This window comes from Pipistrellus kuhlii, unplaced genomic scaffold, assembly GCF_014108245.1.
Source record: "Pipistrellus kuhlii isolate mPipKuh1 unplaced genomic scaffold, mPipKuh1.p scaffold_m20_p_3, whole genome shotgun sequence".
NCBI lineage: Eukaryota > Metazoa > Chordata > Mammalia > Chiroptera > Vespertilionidae > Pipistrellus > Pipistrellus kuhlii.
This window is the reverse complement of record NW_023425529.1, coordinates 167,096,061-167,113,796: the sequence shown is the minus strand read 5'-3', so window position 1 is coordinate 167,113,796 and position 17,736 is coordinate 167,096,061. Positions and strand designations below refer to the sequence as shown.

General features: G+C 36.2%; 1 protein-coding gene across 5 annotated transcripts in view; it reads left to right on the top strand.

Annotated features, from left to right (window-relative positions):
* ADAM9 (ADAM metallopeptidase domain 9) overlaps window positions 1-17,736 on the top strand; it is a 98,304-nt gene that overhangs the window by 16,200 nt on the left and 64,368 nt on the right. For 4 of the 5 annotated variants that reach the window (XR_006742999.1, XR_006743000.1, XM_036455200.2 and 1 more), the window contains exons 5-9: window positions 8,039-8,115; window positions 9,176-9,371; window positions 11,657-11,722; window positions 13,680-13,751; window positions 14,591-14,760. Coding sequence is in view for 3 of the 5 variants with exons in the window: in XM_036455200.2 (XP_036311093.1) it covers window positions 8,039-8,115; window positions 9,176-9,371; window positions 11,657-11,722; window positions 13,680-13,751; window positions 14,591-14,760 (581 nt within the window). In the remaining 2 variants the exon portion in view is untranslated. The remainder of the gene's footprint in view (window positions 1-8,038; window positions 8,116-9,175; window positions 9,372-11,656; window positions 11,723-13,679; window positions 13,752-14,590; window positions 14,761-17,736) is intronic. The other variant, XM_036455202.2, reaches the window with a different exon arrangement.

The following is a 17,736-nucleotide window of genomic DNA, read 5'->3' as shown; positions in this document are numbered from 1 at the left end:
TAATTTTGGTTTGATTTGCCATTAATAGTAAGAACAAACACTGATTTGCTGTTGTTATATGTTTTAGTTTTTCACTGAAACAATTCTTTCCTAAAGAGGTGTGATCCCTTTTACATCAGAGAACAGAGTATTTCTAAGGACAGAACTGGTGAGGAATACTTAAAAAAAATTGGCAGATGTTGATTTGGTTTTATGTGTTACTTAAGTAGAGCATAAACATTGCTAGTTTTATTTGGGGAGCATGTTTTACAATGCTTTTTGGCAGTTAGATATTGTATATTTTTTTTCTTTTGCAATAGTTTTCACAAGAAGTCTTTGTTCTCATTAAACATGTATTATTTCCCCCCTGAGCTTTGTAACATTTTGCTAGCTTGAATTTTTTTTTGTTAGTTATGCATTTTTGCAGCACTCTTCAGATAAATAGAAGGCAAACACTTTATTTTAGAGTAATTAGTCTTTAATTAATTAAATTATTTTTAATTAATGAGTGCTTTAAAAAAAGGAGATGCTGACTTAGCCCTATCCTTTTCTGATTTTTTTTTTATCTTAGTGTTCTGTTTATCATTGTTTAGTAGCAAATTAGTAGAGGAGCTTAAATTTACATGATAGCATAAATCAGATTAGAAATCATCTACCCATCCATTCATGTATCCAATCATCGATCCAAAGATTGCTATGTCATGAGGCCAAAGACCACATAATTTATGCCATTTGACAAAACTAGTAATCTCAAAAGGATTTTTTTTTTTTTTTTTAGAGATTTCTTTGGATTCAAATCTTGGCTCTATCATTTATTTGCTGGTCAAGTTACTTTGACATTTTTGTGCCTCAGTATCCTCACCTTAAAAAAAATGGGAATAATAATTACAACTTCATAATTGTTATTAGGAGGCTTTACTGAGTTAATATTTGTGAGATTCTTAGAAAAAGTCATTTTTGACATTTTTTAACTTAATAAATATTACTCTGTTATTATTGAAAGTATATATACTTAAAACTGCTAAAAATAGATTTCAGTTAGAAATTTATGTAACAATGTTATCTTAAAGTGCTTTCCTGGATGTCTGAAAAATACAAACTAAAACAGATGGAGTTTTTCATTTATTTCTTGGTGATTGGATACTAGAGGCTTGGTGCATGGATTCATGCACCACTGGGGTCCCTCAGCCTGGGCTGTGCTCTCTCCCAATCCAGGACCCCCCCAGGGGATGTCAGACTGCCAGTTTCACCGGATCCCCGCAGGCAGAACCAGCAATCTGACATCCTTTAAGGCAGGCGTCTTCAAACTATGGCCCGTGGGCCACATGCGGCCCGCAGAGGAGTCTGATCCGGCCCGCCAGGTTTTTTGGGCAGTGAGCGCAGCCGAGGTGTTACAGTAGGAATTAGTAGTTCATATAGTCCGGCCCTCCAGCTCTCTGAGGGACCGTGATCTGGCCCCCACTTTAAAAAGTTTGAAGACGCCTGCTTTAAGGGATATAGTAGTGAGTGAAGCGGCAGGGATCGGGGAGCAGCAGGAGCCCAGGTGTGCCAGGATCCAATTCCAACATGTCATAATTACAAGAGTTGATTCAAAAGGTTGATGAAACTTAGACTCAACAAGGGCTGAGTCACATAATGTGATGACCTGTTGGAATGGCTAAACAGCACTTGCACCAAACCTGATTGCTTGCTACCAGACAGCTCAGGGTATCTTAATCTCCATGTTATTGCCTCCTGTTGGCCAAACATTTGATGTAGGCTCATGCTTCTGTAAACCCTACCCTTGAAGCCCTACCCTTTGAAGTATATTATCTCCACCTTGCCTTAGGACAAATTGTGTTAATAAAAAGCATGGGATCCTGTGTCAAGGGATAGTCTTTAGCTCCTTTAGCTGAAGCTCTTCTGGTTCCCAATGCCTTTCAAAACTATCTTTAATCTTTGGACTTTTTATTGAATCTACATGCAGCTCCTTTCCCCAGATTGCTGCACCTCTTTGTAATGCTGGGACAAGAATCCTGGCATGGGTGCTATGCTGCTCCTGCTCAGTCTGGCCCTGCTGTGCCTGCTGCTGCTCCATAGCACTACTGTGGAGGCAGGAGAAGCTCCTGCTGCCGCAGCTACTCTTGCCAGCTGTGAGCCCAGCTTCTGGCTGAACAGTGCTCCTGCTTCAGGAATGCACTGACCACCAAGGGGAAGCTCCTGCATTGAGCATCTGCCCCCTGGTGGTCAGTGCACATCATAGCGACTAATCTTAATGGTCACTTAAGCTTTTATATATTTAGATTGTAGACAGATGAAAGTGTGACAGATTTCAGACACCAATTAATACTTTAGTACTTTTTTTTTTTTTTGCATATGGCTAGATTGGCAAATATCATAATGATATATACTTTTGTCCATAAAATGCAATTAATTTACACTGAGAAATTTATATGCTTTCCTTTATGATTCTGTTATTTAATATTAAAGTAATTTGTAAAGCTTTTTATGTGGTTTTCATCATCATGTCTTCCACAAGGCAATTTTTCACAAAGAAACAAAGTTTTAATAACCAGTTTATATGGATTGCTGTGTGAAATAAAACTCCAAATTACTATACTTTAGAGTCCCTTGCAAATGCATTAGGAAAGCCTTTTATTTATATTTATTTATTTATTGAATAAATCTTTATTATTCAAGTTATTACAGTTGTTCCTCTTTTTCCCCCAACACCTCCCCTCCACCTAGTTCCCACCTTACCCCATGTCCTTACCTCCCACCCCCATTGTCTTCTTTCATAGGTATAAGATTTTTGTCCAATCTCTTCCCACACCTCTCATACCCTCTTGCCCCTGATAATTGTCAGTTCACTCCCTTTCTATTCCCCTAATTACATTCACCAGTTTATTCTGTTCATCAGATTTTTTATTGACTTGATTTTTAGATTCACTTATTGATAGATATGTATTTGTTGTCACTTTGTTGTTCATAATTTTTATCTTTACCCTTTTCTTCCTCTTCTTAGAGAATACCCTTAAGCATTTCATATAATACTGGTTTGGTATTGATGAACTCCTTCAGTTTTTTCTTGTCTGTGAAGCTCTTTATCTGACCTTCAATTCTGAATGATAGATTTGCTGGGTAGAGCAATCTTGGTGTAGGTTCTTGCTATTCATCACTTTGTATATTTCTTGCCACTCTTTTCTGGCCTGCATAGTTTCTATTGAGAAATCAGTTGATAGTCATATGGGTACTCCCTTATAGGTAACTTTTTTCTCTTGCTGCTTTTAAGATTCTCTCTTTGTCTTTTGCCCTTGGTGTGGTACTCTTTAGATTCCTTTTGTTTGGGGTTCTCTGCACTTATAGGACTTGTAAGTCTATTTCTTTTATCAGGTAGGGGGAGTTTTCTGTCATTTCTTCAAATAGGTTTTCAACATGTTGCTCTCTCTCTCTTCTCTGGCACCCCCATAATTTGGATGTTGGTTCGCTTAAAGTTGTCCCACTGGCTCCTTATACTATCTTCATATTTTTGGATTTCTTTTTCTTTTTCTTTTTTTTTTTAATGGTTGGGTGTTTTTTGCTTCTTTGAATTTCAAATCTTTGACTTGATTCTTGGGATCCTTTAGTCTACTGTTGGATCTCTGTATATTATTCTTTATTTCAGTCAGTGTATGCTTAATTTCTAATTAATCCTTTTACATATCCTTGAGGGTCTCACTAAGTTTCTTAGAGGTTTCTAGAAGATTCTTGAGTAAACTTATAACCTTGGTTTTGAACTCTATATTCAGTAGTTTGCTTTTATCCATTTCTTTCATTTGTGACTTGTTTCTTTGTCTCCATATTTTTGGCTGCTTCCCGTGATTGTTTCTATGTACTGGGTAGCTGCTAAATCTCCTTGAGTTGATAGAGTGGCCTTATGTGGTAGGTGTCCTATAGGGCCCAGTGGCTCAGCGTCCCCACTTACCTGAGGTACACCCCTTTGTAGGCTGTTTGCATAGTCTTATTATAGTTAACTCTTGATTGCTGTTGTTATCACTGGGAGGAATTGATCTCCAGGCCAATTGGCTGTGATGACCAGCTGTGCCTACACTGGAAGAACTGTTGTGCAGGAGACACCCTTATGGAGTAGGACTTGCTTCAGTAGGGCTTTGGTGCTCACTGAGTCTGCCCCTTGAGTGTATCTCTTATGGATGTGAAGATTTGTAATTTGGCATGGTCTCACTCTGACCACTGAGTACACTGGCTCTTGGATCTCCAAGGAGGTGCAAGGTCAGCCACTGTCTGGGGCTGCCCAGCAGGAGCTACAGAGACATCTGCAGATTCCTCATCTTTGTATGGGGTTTGGAAGTGCCCAGACAATGCCCAGCTGTGAAGCAAGGCCTCTGCTGCTGCCAGGTAGTGGGCCTTCTTTTGGAATCTCTGGGGCTCTCTGACCCAGCTGCAGTTTGTTTTAGGTGAAAGGACACGCCATTCATATGCAAAAGCCAATGCACACAGCTTGGGTGGGACTGTAAATTGGGTCGGGCAGGGTCTCTAAGAATCACCAGGGTGGAGCAAACAGCAATGGCTGCCCTGAACCAGAGAAGTCCCAGGTTCTCTGCATCCAGTGCTCCTGTGCAGGGACCATGATTGCTGCGAGCACCTCTAAGAGTAAGCTGCCCTTGTGTTCCTGTCCTGATGCCAGACAGTCTAGTTTCTCTCCGTATGTGCCTGGGTCCACCAGAATCTTGCTCAAAACAGGAGTTCAGAGCAAGTGGGAGCTTATATCTCCCTCCCAATTAAAAGAGCAGCACATCCAGGTGCCAGCACTTCCCCCACCTCTGCACCTCTTACCAGCCTCACTGCGCTTTCTTCAGCTCTCTAGTTGTGGACTTCTACTCAGCCAGCTTTCCTGCAGTTCTGGGTGGCAATTGTTCTGCTGTTTAGTTGTGGTTTTGATGTGGCTGTGAGAGGCAGCAAGTATAGGTGATTACCTATGCTACCATCTTGGTTCTATCCTCTAGGAAAGCCTTTTAATTAATTCTCCCAACTAATTGATGCTCTTTGTGTCCTCTAAAGATATATCGGCTGCCCAAGGCTTACTGAATTCTTGTGGCTAGTAGGCTCTTCCTTCCTTCCTTCCTTCCTTCCTTCCTTCCTTCCTTCCTTCCTTCCTTCCTTCCTTCCTTCCTTCCTTCCTTCCTTCCTTCCTTCCTTCCTCTCTCTCTCTCTCTCTCTCTCTCTCTCTCTCTCTCTCTCTCTCTCTCTCTCTCTCTCTCTCCTTTCATCTACTATCCCAATAATGTTCTTTATGGCTGTCTGATGGTGGAGTGAAGGTATAGTGGCCACCAAAGCAAAAAAGTATTTTGAGGCCGAAAATTGAGGCAGGCAACTCCATAATATAACTGAAATTATTCTAGAATAAGTTACTTACAGGGATAGGATAGAAAGGAAGATAACCCCACAGTCTGTGCAGCTAGTTTCCCTTACCAGAAAAGGGAAAAGTTTACAGTAAATTTTTAAATGGTATAGTTAAAGTACTAATGATTGATGAGACAAAGAGACAAAGAATGCAGTATGTGCCAGAAACCATACTTCTTGATGGGCTTATGATGGATGTTTGCTTACAATTGATGCCAGCACCTAGTTTGATATTTATCTTTGTTGCCATGCCATTCTGGCCCAAGGATTTCTATGGTTATATAGTAAAGTTTTAAAGAACACAAATAGTAATTAACTATAAGGCTTTGGTATACTGGCTGAAACTAGTGAGGTTAGTCCGAGTTCACAGCATGAAAAACTTAAACAAGAAGTCAAGGTCACAAAGATAGAGTCAGTCTTGTTCATATCAACAGCTATACAAAAATGAAAGAAAATACTTCATGTGCTTCATTCAGTAGTCATGTTTCTTTAGTTTCCTTTAATCTGGAAATACTTCTCTCTCCTTGTCCAACATTTGTGGTCTGACTTTTTGTAGAATGTCCTGCCAATTGACTTTGTTTGATGTTAACTCATGATTAGATTCAGGTTATGTACTACTGACAGGAATACCACTGAATAGATTCTGAGTGGTTCTCAGTGTATCAAATCAGTAAGCATATGCTGCTAGTAGCCCAATTATTGACAGTGTTAACATTTATCATTTGGTTAAGGAGTTTTCTGCCATGTTTCTCCTCTGTAAAGTTAGTTTGTATCTCTTTAATTAATATTAGGGTTGATACTTTGAGACTATACAGATATCCTGTTACTTCTCAAAATTTTACCCACTAGTTTTAGTGTTTAGTATTTGCCTGAATCAGTTGTTATAATAATAGTTGTTAAAATTGTGATTTCCTAATTTCTTCAGTGCTTCTATATTCATCAATGCTTTCTACTGTAAGAAAGAATTTTTCCTTATATCAGCACAGACTCATGAATTCTTCCTTTATCATTAGTGAGATTGAAAAGTCTTTCGTATATGTAAGGGCATTTTTATATCCTCCTCTACCAATTATCTGTTCATATCTTTGGCCAGGTTTTTATTTTTGTTTTTTTAATTTAAAATTTTTATTGTTTAAAGTATTACATAAATCTCCTTTTCCCCCTATTGACCTCTCCCCGGCAATCCCCTTTTATTGGGTTTTTAATCTTTCCCCTTCATTGTTTAAGAGTACTTTATAATAAGTTAAGGATATTAACTCTTTATCTCTGATATATTTTCTCTCAGTCTGTGAATTACCTTTTGACCTTGTTTTTTGATGTTTCTTTCCATGTAGAATATTAAAAAACTTTTCTATGTAATAAAAATGATCAGTCTTTTATTGCATATAGGTTTCAAGTGATAGCTAGAAACCCTTTCTCTACACCCAGGTTAAAGAGGAATTCACCTATTGTTCATTTAGATCTTGTGTGGTTTCATTTATTACATTGGGATTCTTGATCTGTTTGGAGCTTACTCTTATATATGCTGTGAGGCATGAATCTAATTTTATCATTTATAAAGGTCTAACCATTATAAAGTACATTTATTAAAAGTATACCTGCCACAGTGAGATGCCACTTTTATCATAAAAGTTGTATATGTACTTTGAAATATTTTGAGATTTTATATTCTGTTCTACTGGTTGGTCTCTCAATTAATGCACCACCAGTAGCATGCTGTTTTAATTATTAAGGCTTTGTGATATGTCTCAATGTCTGGTAGGGCTACGTCTCCTTACCCACAGCTTTGGCTTTTTTTTTTTAACGCTTTGTTATTGTTTTATGCGTGTACTAAAATCTAATATCAATAAGTAGTATGCTTATATTTTCACTGGTCAACTTCTTGCTCAAAATTAATGATAAAGGGTCTTTAGTTTTTAAAGATGGCTGAATGTATAACTAATAAAATATAATCAATATATCTACAGGAAGAAACAAATAATTTGATCAAAATCTCTTTTTTTTTTGCTACATACTGAGCTTTTTTTAAAAATATATTTTATTGATTTTTCACAGGGAGGAAGGGAGAGGGATAGAGAGTTAGAAACATCGATGAGAGAGATACATCAACTAGCTGCCTCCTGCACACTCCCCATTGGGGATGTGCCCGCAACCAATGTACATGTCCTTGACCGGAATCGAACCTGGGACCTTTCAGTCCGCAGACCAACGCTCTATCCACTGCCAAACCGGTTTCGGCCACACTGAACTTTTCTTTTCCTTCTTTTTTTTCTCTCTTCCCCCCCCCCCCCCATTGACATAATTAACCTGCCACAAGGTCCTTTTCTGTATTAGATGTCAATTGCCTGCTATTGCTTCTTGGATTGACTAATGTCAAATGTTAAGATGTTAAAAACGACATACTGTCTTTTTTTGCTTCTAGGCTTACCAGTTATTGGGTTAGAGCTATTTATACTTAGTTTCTTTAGAATTCTGCTACCACCCTACATATGTATACAGGCAGGATGGTAGTAGATAATCTGAAATAGTCTAAAGAATACCATGTGATATTATGAGATGTCAATAATATAAATACAATTTTTAGTTTACTGACCTTAAATAATTTTGTTAGTTCTGTAATTTCTATTATGATTTTTCACAAATAACAGTATTTGAAGATAATACAGTGTTTATCATTTAGGACCATTGTCATTATCGGGGCTATGTGGAAGGAGTTTATGATTCATCCATTGCTCTTAGTGACTGTTTTGGACTCAGGTAAGGAATTTTATTTATTAATTCTTTTTCCTCTCTATTTCTTACCCTGTACACCTATCTCTCTTTTCAAATTTTGGGGGAATTAACAAAATTAGGTTTTATTTTAATGTCAAAAATCTTTAGGGTTATGTTTCAGATATCGTTCTTGGCATATTTATTTAGGGAAATATTACAGTTGATGGATTTTGATATTTAAAGAGAAATATCTTATTTTTGAGACCACTAAATAATTTTTGCCACTTAAAATACTATGCTTAAATTTACGTAGCACTTTATGTTTATATAAAATTTTCACTTACATTTTTTTTTTCTTAAGTCTGATAATGACTGTGAAAAGGGGCTCCTTACCTCCATGTTTAGGTGAGCAAACTGAGGTTTGGAGAAATTGTATTACATGTCAAGTGAAATGATAATAACATTAAAATTACATTTATTGAGGGTCTGGCAGTACACCACTAGTTGGTTGGTTGGTTGGTTGGTTGGTTGCATGATTGAACTAATAAATACTACTTTTTCTTTTCAAACCAACTATGTAAGATGGCTATGATTATTGCCATTTAAGTAGTAACCCTTGTAGAAGTTACTGTATTCTTTATACAGAAGTTACCAGTACTGTATACTGTTACAGTGCCAGGCAATGTTCTCAATATTTTGCACTTATTAAATAATTTAGTTTTCAGGACAACCCTCTGTAGAATGTAAAGAAAGGAGGAGGCTAAATAACTTGCAAGAGTCGCACAGTTAGTAGGAAACATTTGGCATTCAAACTCTGGTTCTCTGGCTCCAGACCGCACACTTTTAGTCACTGTCCTTATTGCCTTCCATTATACAATAATCATGCTGCAAGGTTAACTTTTGGGAAGTGATGCTAATAAATCACAGCCTTTAGCTTTAAATGTAGGTCAGCTTGACTCTAAAGACTTATAGTTCTCTTTATACCATGCTACTCTTTCTGACACATGTTAAGAACTAGGACTTGAATTCAGGTTTTCTGATTTCTTTCCTGTGTATTTTTTTCTTCATTCTTAAAAATTGTGTGTGTGTGTAACACAACACTTAGAGGATTGCTGCACATAGAGAACGTGAGTTATGGGATTGAACCCCTGCAAAACAGCTCTCATTTTGAGCACATCTTTTATCGAATGGATGATATCCGCAAAGAGCCTCTGAAATGTGGCGTTTCCAACAAGGATATAGAAGCAGAAACAGCCCAGGATGAAGAGGAAGAGCCTCCCAGTATCACTCAGCTGCTTCGAGTAAGGAAATAATATATTTCTTCATGGCGCAGACTAAAGTTATTTTTTGTTTTGTTTTGCAGCTTAATACAAAAAGTTATTTTTGTATAAAAAATGAAGCATAATTGCTTTGAAAAAAATTTTTTTTAAGTTTTTAAAAATTTTCATTATAGTTGACATATAATACTATATTAGTTTCAGGTGTTCAACATAGCGATTAGACATTTTTATGCCTTACAAAGTGATCACCCTGATAAGCCTAATCCCCGTCTAACACCATCCATAGTGATTATAATATTATTCATATATTCTCTATGCTGTATTTTTTATAACTGGCAATTTGTACTTATTTTAAAAAAATATATTTTAATTGATTTCAGAGAGGAAGGGAGAGGGAAAGAGAGAGATAGAAACATCAATGATGAGAGAGAATCATTGATCAGGTGCCTCCTGCACATCTCTACTGAGGATTGAACCTGAAACCCTGGTAATATGCCCTGATGGGGAATCAAACTGTGACCTCCTGGTTCATAGGTCAATGCTCAGCCACTGAACCTCGCTGGCCGGGCAATTTGTACTTCTTCTTTTTTTTTTTTTTTAATACATTTTATTGATTTTGTACAGAGAGAAAGGGAGAGATATAGAGAGCTAGAAACATCGATAAGAGAGAGTCATCAATCAGCTGCCTCTTGCACACCCCTACTGGGTATATGCCCGCAACCAAAGTACATGCCCTTGACCGGAATCGAACCCGGGACCTTTCGGTCCCCAAGCCGACGCTCTATCCATTGATCCAAACCAGTCTTGGCCAATTTGTACTTCTTAATCCCTTTGACTTTTTTCACCCATTCTTCCCCTATCCCCTCATCTGGCAATTATCAATTTGTTGTCTGTGTCTATGATTTGGTTTCCATATTGTTTGTTCATATTTTTTGATTTTTAGATTCCACAACTAAATGAAATCATATAGTGTTTGTCTTTGACTTATTTTATTTAGCATAATGCCTTCTAGGTCCATTCATGTTGTAGCAAATGGCAAGATTTCTTTCTTTTCATGGCTGAGTAATATTCTATTGTATGTATATACATAGCAAATGGCAAGATTTCATTCTTTTCATGGCCGAGTAATATTTCATTTTATGTATATACATACAATGTGGCTGAGTAATATCCCATATCTTTATCCATTTGGCTATCAATGGACACAGATTAAAGTTTTAAAATATCACGTATTGATGCATTAAACAAATACTTATTATTGCTGGATTTTGCCAACTATGTGCCAGACATTATGACAGTTACTAGGGGATAATAATATGAACAATATGCAGTTCTGCCTCCAAATTGAATACAGTAGAGCTCCTGTAAGTTTTAGGAACTTGGACTTAAATCTTAAACAATAATTGTATTCCTTTTTCTCTGTGCTGCATAGTAATCCATTACACTGTCTTTCAGAGAGCAGTGGAATTTTTTGTTTGGATATCTTTGACACAAACTAGAATGGTGATTCTTGAGCTCTAGGTTGGAGAAACAGAGAGGTTGGGCTTTAGAACCTTAATTATTTCAGATGACTTCAGGGGCTCTTTTATCCCTGTTTTGAGTCTTCATTAGGATACCCTGGCTTCCTCTTGACAAGGGTCTCTTAGGTTGAAATGTTTTTAGGAATATCTATGAAATGATGTTCTTTATCTATGAAATGATGCTGCTATGATGGAAGAAGCATGTGCTTCTTCTAGTATATTTTCATGAACTTATACTAATTTATGACATTATTTTCATCACCTCTGACTACTGTACTATTCTTTTAAACTTTGACCATTGGGAAATAAAATTTCAGCTTATTATATTCTTTACATGCATTTATGCAAACTTATAAAAAGTAATTTTTTAAAAAAGTGGCAACTTTTAAAAGGCTACTCACTTTTGCACTGGATATTCTTTTATTCTCAACATAGTAATGGGATTTCTCATTAAAGTGTATGTGTATGTGTGTGTGTGGTGTGTAATTTTGGTGTTAGAAAATCAATAATTCTTCTTTGTAAACATATGTAATTTACATTACCTTTAAATAGAATTCTTCTTAGATCCAGTAAAGGTAGCAGATGTCATTAAAAAAAACCAAAAACAACCCACACATGTTATTTGTTTTTTGTTTTTTTTTTTGGATGTGTTATGTAAAATAATTAAATGATGTTTTGAGCAGATGTGAAATAGTTGACTAGAGATTAGGGAAGGATCAATACCTATGAAATCATCAAGCTTTATAACTTATTTTTTACCTTTACGATGTTTTGTGTTTTTGACAGAGAAGAAGAGCTGTGCTGCCACAAACCCGCTATGTGGAGCTGTTCATTGTTGTAGACAAGGAAAGGGTAGGATTGGTGACAGTTTTTCTTCTTTTTCAGGAAAAGCAGATGAGAAGTGAGCATCACATGAAAGAAATACACAATATAATATATTTGTATTGCTTTTTCTGAAATGTAATAAAAAGTGACTTTTCCCCTTTAAGATACTAAATATTCATAATACTACCAGAAGCTGAATATAGCAAATAGGACTACCTCTGACTTCATTTTCTACTAGTGATTTTTTTTCCTGTTCTTTGGGTGATTTGCTCATACTGAATTTCTTAAATAAAACGGTACTGCTTGTCAGAGTCTTGAGACCTTCTCAGATGACTTACAGCAGTTGCCAACCTTTCGGACCACCGGTTGGCGACCGCTGCAAAGGACTGTAAGCAGTTAATCAGTTATTGCTTTGTTGCCTAATAAATTTGCTTTGCAGTCTAGAATTTCAGCTATCCTAGATGTTATTTTAAGAGGTAGAAATTTCCAGTTTCTGGCATGTGTTAGAAAGGAATAGAGGAGCGTGGCTCATCTAAGCTTTTATTATTTTCTTTACTGTTCAGGATAATACCAGGGATTTTCCGTATTCATACAAAGAAAGAATTGTGCTTAACTAAGAAAACTACTGGATCTATTCCAGCATTTATAGGATTTTCATATTTAGATATAGCTGTCATATAATTTAACATAGGTTATTTGAAATATTTTGTCTGACTTTTGCTACCAGCGTTGTTGTTTGTGTGGAAAAGATGTTTGTAGAAACTTTATATGATTGGCAATTGCTTTTTTGTAAGCTACAGAGATAGTTTCAAAAGTTGCATGGCTTTAAAAATCCATTATTGTGTATAGTTTGGGAGAGCAGCCATATTTATTAAGAGACAGACACATATTCAGATTAGCTCATTATAAGTTCATTACCCTCAAGTGGTAGAAGGAAAAAAAATAGGGACTTTGAACATGCAGGAACGTTGTTCCAACTAATGGGTAAAATGTTTCTCTAGAATGTTTGGATCAGTGACCAAAGTAAAGATATGAGATGATTTTCTTTATTACTTTCTCTAAATATATTATATACTGGTAGATAATGGTTCAAAAAAATGATTAAATTTTAATCAAACTTTGTCAAATATATTCAAATTTATTTTCTTTATTTTAGGAGAATCATGATAAAGTAACTGTTAAGATCTGGTATATTCTGATATTAATGCCTTTATCATACAGCAAAACGCATACATTCTTAAAAATTTCCCCATTATTTATTAAGTTGGTTGTATGAAAATAATGGTAAAATATTTAGATTTATTTATTTAAAATGATGCTTTTATTGATTTCAGAGAGGGGAAGGAAGAGGGAGAGATAGAAACATCAATGATGAGAAAGAATCATTGATTAGCTGCCTCCTGCATGCCCCTCTCTGGGGACTTGAGCCTGCAACCTTGGCATATGCCCAGATTGGGAAATGAACCATGATCTGGTTAATGGGTCAATGCTCAACCACTGAGCAACACTGGCTGGGCGATATTTAATCTATTGTATTTTATTTACAGATAATGTTTCAACTTGTGAACATTGGTTAACCTCTCATTAATTTAGTTTAGAAATGGTTTATTGGTAATGTCTTTAGCTTAAGGAGTCAGGAAATTCTTTAGAATGTTTTTATTCCTTTATTTATTTTGATTATTTTCAAATTCTACTTTTGTGAAGTGCTTGAAAATATTTTTTCATTAAAATGACTAAAAATATTGAGAAGAAAATTCATTTTAAAGTTGTACTAATATAGAGAAAATAAAGACTTCAGTGTTTTCATTATTCATTTTACATTGTACCTGTTTCCTCTTATTTCTATTTATCACTGAAATGTATCTTTTAGATTTATTAAATTGAAATGCTGGAATATTTGGATTTTTATCTACATTTTAAAAGATTATAGAATTTTTTTCTGCAATTACTTTGGTGATAATATTTTTCCTCTTTTGCTTTTCAGTATGACATGATGGGAAGAAATCAGACTGCAGTGAGAGAAGAGATGATTCGTTTAGCAAACTACTTGGATAGTGTAAGTTGCATTTTCAATCAATTGGAATTATGCTATCATAATCATTTCACAGTCCCAGAACAGAATTGAATAATTGTGTTATTGTGATCTGTGGGTGGCAAGGGAAGGAGGAGTAGGGGAGGTGGGGAGGCAGGGAACCATGCAGTGGCGGAGTGCAGGTGGTAAGGGAAGGAGGAGGCGGGGAGATGGGGAACCTGATCGGTCCTGATTGCCAGCCAGGCCTAGCAACCCCACCCTTGCAGAATTTCATGCACCAGGCCTCTAGTGTATTATATAACACTTCCCACAGGATCTTGGGGTAGCATAATGTAAATCAAATGCATTGATGTTTCTATAGTGAAATGTGTGAATGTTCCCATTAATTGAGATAAATGTGGACTATAAATAGGTTTGCATTAGTTTAGTGGAAGTTTTGGAATTAATTTATCCAAAACTTAAAACTTCCGGAGTATGAAGGATTTTGGAATGGAAAATAAAAAGGATTTTGAACTTATTTTTATTTTATAGACAAGGAAACTGAGACCCTTGAGAGGGTAGAATCTCATTATATTGAAGGGAATATTTTTTTAAAAGGGAAAAACATTGATGTGAGAGAGAAATATCACTCGGTTGCCTCCTGTATGTGTCCCGATAGGGATCAAACCTGAAACCTAGGTATCTTCTCTTCCTGGGAATTGAACTCAGCACTTTCTGGTGCATGGAGCGATGCTCCAACCAACTGAGCCACCTGGCCTGGGTGAGGAGTCCTGTTTTTAATTTAAGTAGTTATGTTACTTCATTATAAGCTAAAAGATACTATTTAATATATTTTTATACTTTTATTTATGTTTTCTTCCTAGATGTATATTATGCTAAATATTCGAGTTGTGCTAGTTGGACTAGAGATTTGGACAAATGGAAACCTGATCAGCACAATTGGTGGTGCTGGTGATGTGTTGGGAAACTTTGTACAATGGCGGGAAAAGTTTCTTATAACACGTCGGAGACATGACAGTGCACAGCTAATTCTGTAAGTGATTTAAAAAAATATTTTATTGAGTTTTTACAGAGAGGAAGAGAGAGGGATAGAGAGTTAGAAACATTAATGAGAGAGAATCATCGATCAGCTGCCTCTTGCGCACCACCTACTGGGGATGTGCCCGCAACGAATGTACATGCCCTTGACCAGAATCGAACCCAGGACCTTTCAATCCTTGGGCTGATGCTCTATCCACTGAGCCAAACAGGTTTTGGTTGTAAGTGATTTTTTCTTTTTAAATCGTCATCTGAGGAAATGCTCATTGATTTTAGAGGAAAAAGGAGAAGAGAGGAGAGGAGAGGAGAGGAGAGGAGCAAAGAGAGAAAGAAACATCAATGTGAGAGAAAACATTGATTGGTTGCCTTACATATGTGCCCCAAACTGGAACTAAACCTGCAACCTTTTGGTTTAGGAGATGATGCTCTAGCCACCTGAGCCACACTGGCCAGGGCTAGGTCTAAGTGATTTTTAAAACGTTCTATTAATGAGATGGTCAGAATAATAATTTCTGTTTGTTTTCTTTTCTTAAGGTTTTTGATCATTTATTTAAATAAGGAAAACTTAATTTCATACAATAGGACCAAGTGATAGTATAATAATCTCTCTCTTCTGTATTCAGTTTCCTGTCATCTTAATCCATGTCTTTCCTCTTTCTTGGGTTTAGTTTCCTCTCTCCTTTTGGTATGGCATGTATTCTAGTCTTGCTGGGGCTGACCAGCAGCCGCTGAATGATGGATGGACATATTACTCAAACACAGTTTGATTGTGCAAAGAGAGGGCTAAGGGGCCCCTGGCTTTAGTAGCCAGAGCAGCCTCTGTTGCCTGCCTCCTTAGGCTTTTATTGGAATTTTTGTCTTTAGATACAATCAGTAGGGTGAGTAATCTTGGGGTGGGGGGGGGCACATGTTTATATTGTCCTCTAGGCAAGGGGTTCCAGGGATTCAGCATAAGGATTCCAGTAAATACCAGGGGTCTGCAAATGCACAGGCTTGTTTGGAAAGGTCAAGGAATAAGTAGAAGCACCACCTTCAGCACGCCCCTCAGTTGGAATTTCGGTAAACAAGGCAGACAGCATTCCACACACTTCCCTTTTATCAGAATGTCCTCCTTACAACTTTCCAACCAAGTCTCTTACGTTCCTTAACATAGTTTCATCTTGCATCTGAGAAAATGTATTTAATAGTCTCAGAACAGATTTTTAAAAAATTATCTTGCCCTATCCAGTTTGGTGCAGCAGATAGAGCATTGGACTGCAGACTGAAGGGTCCCGATTCAATTCTGGTCAAGGGCACATACCTGAGTTGCAGGCTCGATCCCCAGTAGGGGACCTGTAGAAGGCAACTGATCAATGTTTCTCTCTCCTCATTGATGTTTCTATCCCTCTTCTTTCCTCTCTGAAATCAATAAAAATACATATATTTTTAAAATTATCTCATTTTGACCTTTGATAATTCTGGAGTAACTCATTCTTTTAGAGGTGTGCTTTGTAGTTTGTTTAATAACTTTTTATTATTTTGATGGATATAAAATTTGAACCATGAAATCTTCTTTTGACTTCTAATATGACTGTTGAGAGCCATTAAATCATTCTGATCCTGTATATATGGCTTTTTAAAATTTCTTTTTCTCTAGAAACTTATAGGATCTTCTCTTAATTCCCAGGTGTTGGAATTGTCTTAATGATAGGCATTTGTGTAGGTCTTTTATCACTGATGTGCTGTGTGCTTAGTGGGTAATTTCAGTTTTGAAACTGATATCCTATAGTTTCAGGAATTATCTTTTGTTTCCTTTCTTCTCTTTGTATTTTTGTCGTTTTTGGGATATTGTCTTAAATTTAACTTTTAAGCTTTTTATTGAGTTTTCAATTTCTGGCTATCTTATTTTTAATGTTTAGTAGATGTTTTTTGTTCCCCTGAATATTTTTTACATAATCAGTTTTTTATTTCCTGGATATATTAGTTTTCTTACTCTCTTTGAAATATTATTGATATATTTTAAAATTTTTTCTTCTTTTCTACCTTAATAAAACATAAACTTATATAAATCACTTAATACAAGTACATTCCAAAAACTTACAGCAAAACATTCACTGAAAATATTTAAAACATTTTATCCTCCTTAAAAGTTTTCTGGCTTGATAGGCTGATTTTTTGCAAAAAAAGAAAAAGTTCTATTTTATATAATACTTTTTGCCTCCCTCAATGTTGATGGTACTTAAAAATATATATTTTTTTCCCCAGAGGAGAAACTTCTCTTGATTTTATTTTGTTTTCTTTGGTTATGTGAGTTAATTTAAAGCAAGGCACTGAAAATGCCAAAATGGATTTTTATGGTTCTGTAATCACAAAGATTGGTCCTGACTTTTTAATTAATTTTTAGTAAAATTGCACTTACAAGTATCCTCATCCCAGTGAGTATGCCATCCAGTTCACACAAGACCAAAAGGACCAGGCATCAAGCATACTTCCTGTGCCTTGCCCAAGTATGCCTACCACGCTGTCTTTCCCCTCTTTTTGGCCTCCATCTGTTGTGTTAGAGGTATTTTCCAGTGTCTCATGATCTCTGGTGTTTTGTTTGTGGTTAAAATGAGGTACTGAAAGCCTTTATGAAGCATTAAGTACATGAGTGGGGGCTTGGAGACTTTGGAGTTCATTATGTGGTGATCTGGCTGAAAATTTTTCTTGGAAATCCCCTATGTCAATATCTCAAGTCCTGTTACCCTGGCTGGTCAGATACCCCAGAGAAGGATTTATTCATTTAAAAAATATGCATTAGGTGTATACCATAGGCACTGGGGTAGAGCAGTAAACATAACAGACAAAACTTCTTGCTCTCATGGAATTCATATTCTGGTGGAGGTGATTTGCCATAAATGAGATAAATAAGTATATATAATACCTATATCTCTATATATAAAAGGCTAAGCAACTGTCAGACTGTCCCACAAGTAGTTACTATGTGCAGTGA